Source organism: Vombatus ursinus, unplaced genomic scaffold, assembly GCF_900497805.2.
Source record: "Vombatus ursinus unplaced genomic scaffold, bare-nosed wombat genome assembly UNPS02014165.1, whole genome shotgun sequence".
NCBI classification, from domain to species: domain Eukaryota; kingdom Metazoa; phylum Chordata; class Mammalia; order Diprotodontia; family Vombatidae; genus Vombatus; species Vombatus ursinus.
Window position 1 is genome coordinate 769,275 of NW_020953943.1, and position 5,701 is coordinate 774,975.

Sequence of the window (5,701 nt, forward strand, 5' to 3'; positions counted from 1 at the left end):
TCTCCTCTCTCTCCCCTACCTAGAAAGGCCCTCCCTGGCTGTTCTCTGCTTGATTCTTCTATCTTCCATTTCCTTGAAGTATGAGAAGGGTGAGAATAGAACTACCACATGTCTCCATATGGAGTGGATTTCAGGGGCCAGGTGAGTCCTTAAGGCTTTACATTTCATGAGATCTAGAGCTGGAAAGGACCTCAGGGATGAGGTCCCCAATCCATCCAAAAAGAAGCACATAGTAAGCAAATATCATGGATCAGGTACTGCGTTAAGCCTTTGGGGATAGAAAGACAAAGATGAAATATTTCTTGCCCTTAGAGGTCTTATATTTTATAGACAGAAATAAGATATCAGTTTAATCCTTTCATTTGACCACTGAGGAAAGTGAGGTTCTCAAAGGAGAAGGGACTCACCCCTGAGAAAAGATAATCTAGTCCCACCCTTTTGTTTTGCAGATGGGGAAACTTAGACTGAAAACTGAGATTTGAACAATGTCGCGTAGTTGCAGGACTATGCCCAGGTCACCTGACCTTAACTCCAAGTCTATTTTCACTGGTTCCCTTGGCCATTAGGGAACAGGGCCAGATAGGCATGCTAATGGGGAGGAGATTAGGAGTGGGAGGATTGGGGGAGGGACAGGAAGGGCTTGTGGGGATAAAACTCAGAGCTGGATTAGGACAGAAGACTGGCCTGCATAAGGTTTCAGACTGAGATGCTTCTGGAGAGAGGGTTGCTGGTGGGCTGGGTGTGCCTACACTTCTGCCTCCATGGGGCCAATGCAGGTGAGGGAAGCTTTGGGGGCAGCTGGGAGAGGTGAATGGGGATATGGTTTGGTATGGAAATACTGTGAGAAATAGATTTACCCACTTCCTTGTTGCATTTCAGACTTGACCAGATATAGAAATATTCGACCCAAGCCAGGTAAGGAGAAAACAATGGACTTGCAGCTTGGGGACTGAAAAAGACTGCAACACCTCCCTGTACGGGAGTGAGTAGAAGTGGGTAGGATCAGTTATTTGAGCAAAGAGAAAAATTCACAATATTTTGAGCTGGTGGAGACCTTCAAGTCTAATCTTATTTTATAGATGAGAATGCTGAGGTCTATAGAAGTGATGGGGGGTGTTCAAGGTTATACATATAGTAAGAGGCAGACTTAGGATTGGAATCCAGATCTTCTGACACCAAATTCAGTATTCATTAAGGTCTACTACGCTCCCTTCCCAATTAGGATGAACTTGGAGGGAGGGTGGCTCCTCCCCAAGGTCAGCCTGATTTGCCCTTTGTAGATCTGTGGGGTGTTATGATGAATGTCTGTATCAGGGTGTTAGCCCAATTCTCTGGCCTCCATGGGCACTCCTGAGGGTGTCCTAAAGAGAATTCAAAGCAATCCAGCTGTTCTCAAGCTGTGCAGGAAGAGACGGGGGTTAAAATAAGGAGGAATGGAAGGGTTATGTGTGTATGGAAAGAAGGCACAAAACTGGGAGTCAGGAAATCCTGGATAGCATTAGATTCTCTAAGGCTTCTTCTAGCTCTGATATTCCCCTTATGGAATGGTCTAAGGTTTAAACAGGACTTTTTGTCACAACCCTATTTCTACAAAGTTAAACGGTTTGCCCATAGTCACACCTGGTAAATATCAGACATTAGCTTCACACTGGGGTCTCCTGACTCAAGGGCCATCAAACAACTCCCAGTACTTGAGATTTTTCGCTGGTTCTACGTTCCTTCCTTTCTCTCTGGGCTGTGTTTTCTTCATCTAGAAGAGGAGATAGTGAGGCTTTGTCCCCACCAAGCTTACATACTCCCTCCACTTCAGTAAAGCTCTCAGATCCTGTCACACCTGGACCCTTTCTGAGTGTGTGCACATTCAAGGCTTGGCTAACATGATGGTCTGCAAGTGGGGTATGAAAACAAAGGGGGCTGAGGAACTTTGGAGTAATGGTTAATTGAGAACCAGATGCCTTTGGCTCCTGGCTTGTGCCCCTCACCTTCTCCCATTCCAACCAGTACTGATCCTTTCCCCAGAAAAGATCCTCAAGCCATGTGCCTTTCCATTCATCTATGAGAATGTGAGGTATGAGCACTGCACAACAGTGAATAGTGACTTTGCCTGGTGCTCAGTGGATTCCATCTTCAATGGGAAGTGGCGCTACTGTGTTAGTACAGGTGAGTCACTCTCGCATCATCCAAGTGTCTTGTGCCACTCCCTCCCCAATTTTCCTTACCATGTATTTCCAGAACAGAGCCATCATTTATCTGGAACTGAGAGGATTCTGCAATTGAATGTGTTCTACTTAGTTTAAAAAACCAACTGCACAGGTATATTTGGGAAATGTGTGCCTACAGAGTAGTCCCTGAGAGAACAATCTGGGGATCTTAGTGGACTGAAAGCTCAATACATGTTTCCAGTGAGAGATGCTGATATCCCAGAGAAAGTCAATTCCATATTAAGGTGCTGAAAAAGAGAGTTGTTCAGAAACAAGGAGGGTGACAGTCCCTCTGTCCTCTGCTCTGGTCAGGCTATGTCTTCGGTATTATGTTCAGTTCTAATCCATCCCCCAACCAACAAACAAACTTTAGGAATATCATTGACAAACTGCAGAGGGTCTTGAGTCCATATCATATGAGGAACTAGGAATATTTAGCCCAGAGAAGAGAAGATTTTGGGAGGATATTTGCCTTCAAGTATTTAAAGGGCTATAGGGTAGAAGAGGGATTACACTTGTTCTACTTGGCCCTGGAGGGCAACAATAAGGACAATGGGGAAGAAGGGCATGAGTAGAAATGCAAAGAGGCAGATCTTAAAAATCAGAAACTAAATGAACCACCAAGGGAGTCAGGTAGCCACATCACTAGAGGCCTAGAAGCAAAGGCTGCCTGATCACTTGGAGAGGGGAAACATGCGTGCTAGTCTAGGTGGCCTCATTATTCCCTGCCAAAAAGAGCCTTTGGTCCACAGAACTCTGAGCATATGCTCACTCCATGCTAACCCTCTGGGCCTTCACAGACCCTCCAGCATGTAAGTTTCCATTCCTCTTCGGGAAGAAGCTGTACCATGCCTGCACGACGGATGGGTATGTGCTGGGCAAGACCTGGTGTGCCCTGACCCACAACTACAACATGAACGGGTTGTGGAAACCATGTTCACCCAATGGTGAGGGGGCAACAGGGGTGGGAGCCCTCTGATCTGAAGAGTAAATTGGAGAGAAAGGGAGAGGGGGAGAGAGAAAGAGAGAGAAAGGGAGAGAGAGAGAGAGAGAGAGAGAGAGAGAGAGAGAGAGAGAGAGATAAGAAGAAGAAGAAGAAGAAGAAGAAGAAGAAGAAGAAGAAGAAGAAGAAGAAAAGGAAGGGAGAGGAGGAGAGGGAGGGAGGGAAAAAGAAGAGTAGAGAGGGAGAGGGAGGAAGAGGAAGGGGGAGAGTGGAAGAGGGATGGGGATCAGGATAAAGAGAAGAAGAAAGGAAGGAAGGAAGGGTATTTATAAGGCACTTATTGGGTTCTCACTGCTATGCTGAGAGCTGGAGAGAGAGATATAAATGGGAGGCTGACTTTTCTCTCAAAAGATTCACACTCTAAGAAGAAGAGGCATTCCTCATTGGAGTGAAGACTTTATGGAGTAGATGGCATTTGCATTGGGCTTTCACAATGAACAGAGCAAAAGGGACATTCTAGGCAACCCCAGGGCATCTCTCACCTAAACCAGCCCCATCCATGGACATAGGTACTTAGTCTAAGGGAGGAGAGGCTGAGGGGACCGAGCAGCAATGCATTTGAGAGGAAGGTCCTGTGGGACTAGGAGACAGGAGAACTGGGTTTGGGTGTCATCTCTGCCACAAACCCCCGCAGCTACCGTGTCTTCTCCTCTGAGCCTCAGCTGCTTCCTCAAAGTCATCCTGATTAGGTGTAGAAGGTAGTGGACTTAGAGGTTGGAAGAACCAAGTGTGAATCCCACCTCGGACACTTACTAGCTGTGTCACTCTAATCAAGTCACTTAATCTCCCTGCACATCAATTTCTGCATTTGTAAATGAGGGAGTTAGACCCAATTACTTTCAAAGTCTCTCTTTGCCTTAAATCCATGATCCTCCAAATGAGAAGGTGACATACTTTGGTTTGAATGTCCTATCTAGCTCAGAGTTTCTCTGGTTCTATGTCTCTGGTCCATGGTTTCCTCACCTCTAAAATGGAGTTGAATAATATCTCACTATTCCTTTCCATTTCTGTCTCCCAAAGTTATGACCCATGAGTCTGTCTCCCAAAGATGCTTAGGGAGGAGCAGAGCACCAGCTTCTGTGAGGGAAGTCATGATTTGGGCTCAGACTTGGCTGGAGCAACATAGGTAGTCCCAGAGTAAGCTTAAGACTCCCACTCTTTTCTCTCTCCTAGATTTGTGAAGAGGAGGCCCTTCTGTCATAGCCTGCTTTCCTGGAAGATCCTGGCTCCTCCTCCTATAGTGATGAGTTCATGGAGTCCCCAGCCACTCACTGTAGGTCTCCTTTAAGTGACACAGGCTCCCAGTTCCCCCAGCAGCAGGGGAAATTCTGGCCCTTGCATTCTGTGAATACTCCACTAGGTAGATGAACCCTGCACTCTGGTGTCCTTCCTCTGGCTCTTTTCTTGCCTGACAGTACTATGGCTTTCCTTTTGCCCTCCTTTCCTCTTGTCCTGTCCTGCCTACCCTCAGGGATTCATTGAGTGTACCTCCAAGGTCAACAAATTTAGGAAAAGAACAGACCTTAGAGACCACCACTTCTCTGTCCTCAGTTTTACAACAGGGGAATCTAAGGTTGGAGAGAAAAATATCCTCATTGGTTGCATGTTAAACCTATCTATGTCCCTAACATTACCCCTTACCCTAAGAAAATCCCTCTCCCTAATCCCATTCCCATCCCCAACCCCATCTCCCTCTCCCCTGGTTTTATTTCTGTTCAGAAGCCCCTTTTTGAGATCCACAAGTAGTAGATGGGAAGAGAAACTTAGGTCTAGGGAAAGGATGTCTAGGTATATGATACCTCATTAAGGCCAGAATGCTCTGATAACTTGGGACTTGGAGTCCTTAAAGAAATTAGGACCTTGAGGCCCAGAACTCTCTGTCTCTGACAGCGTGTGCTGACTTTACCCCAAGGTGTGGAAGTGAGTAGAGTGAGGGGACCCCCTGCCCACTTCTTGAATATTTACCACCTGGAGAAAGACTGCCTCAGTAGTCATGGGATCTACCTCCAGCAGGGGATCAAGCCCTTGGGAGCTCCAGTTGGAGCCCTGGCTCAGAACTAAAGCTAGTTGGGAATTACATGCCCTCTTTTTTAAGCAAACAGGGTGAAATGGAGATTCACACTTTCATAATCAATCCTATATGCTCCACAGTGTGTGTGGTAACCCTCATTTTTGTTCTTAAATTCAGAATAAAAAAGAAATTAAAGAAACTAAACTTCTATCATTTTTTAACAAAGTTTATACATAGCATAACATAACAAAACTGCCATATTTGTTGGGGCATTTTACTGAATTTCCTTCTGTTTCTTCATTTTAAAATGTCTAATTAATGCTCTTTTCTTCTATTTTCTGTTCAATCATCTCACCTCTCACTGACTTCTCCAACCCAATAGAAGCCCCAACTTGTTAATAGACTCAGCCAAAAACAATTAACCAATAACACATGGGCTGTGACTGTCAGTGTAAGTCTCCTGCACCTCTAGCCCATCTTCTTTCT

The 5,701-nt window shown here is 45.6% G+C and overlaps 1 protein-coding gene across 5 annotated transcripts; it reads left to right on the plus strand.

Annotated features, from left to right (window-relative positions):
• Positions 1 to 692: 692 nt before the first annotated feature.
• Positions 693 to 5,389, plus strand: LOC114041086 (binder of sperm protein homolog 2-like). 5 transcript variants are annotated; one of them, XM_027859323.1, is made up of 5 exons: positions 693 to 776; positions 880 to 915; positions 2,020 to 2,160; positions 3,002 to 3,148; positions 4,378 to 5,389. In XM_027859323.1, exons 1-5 carry the CDS (start codon positions 707 to 709, stop codon positions 4,383 to 4,385), a joined length of 402 nt encoding a protein of 133 aa, XP_027715124.1. In that variant the 5' UTR covers positions 693 to 706; the 3' UTR covers positions 4,386 to 5,389. The 5 variants fall into 5 exon arrangements, with proteins under 5 accessions (XP_027715124.1, XP_027715127.1, XP_027715123.1 ...); XM_027859326.1 differs by having other exon boundaries at positions 3,040 to 3,148; XM_027859322.1 differs by lacking the exon at positions 4,378 to 5,389 and having other exon boundaries at positions 3,002 to 3,231.
• Positions 5,390 to 5,701: the final 312 nt, after the last annotated feature.

What these genes read in the sequence shown, in the direction of transcription:
- LOC114041086 (XM_027859322.1), top strand. Translation starts at nt 707, where the DNA reads ATGCTTCTGGAGAGAGGGTTGCTGGTGGGCTGGGTGTGCCTACACTTC. An exon ending in CCTCCATGGGGCCAATGCAG is followed by an intron (nt 777 to 879) that starts GTGAGGGAAGCT and finishes GTTGCATTTCAG; the next exon opens with ACTTGACCAGATATAGAAAT. An exon ending in AAATATTCGACCCAAGCCAG is followed by an intron (nt 916 to 2,019) that starts GTAAGGAGAAAA and finishes TCCTTTCCCCAG; the next exon opens with AAAAGATCCTCAAGCCATGT.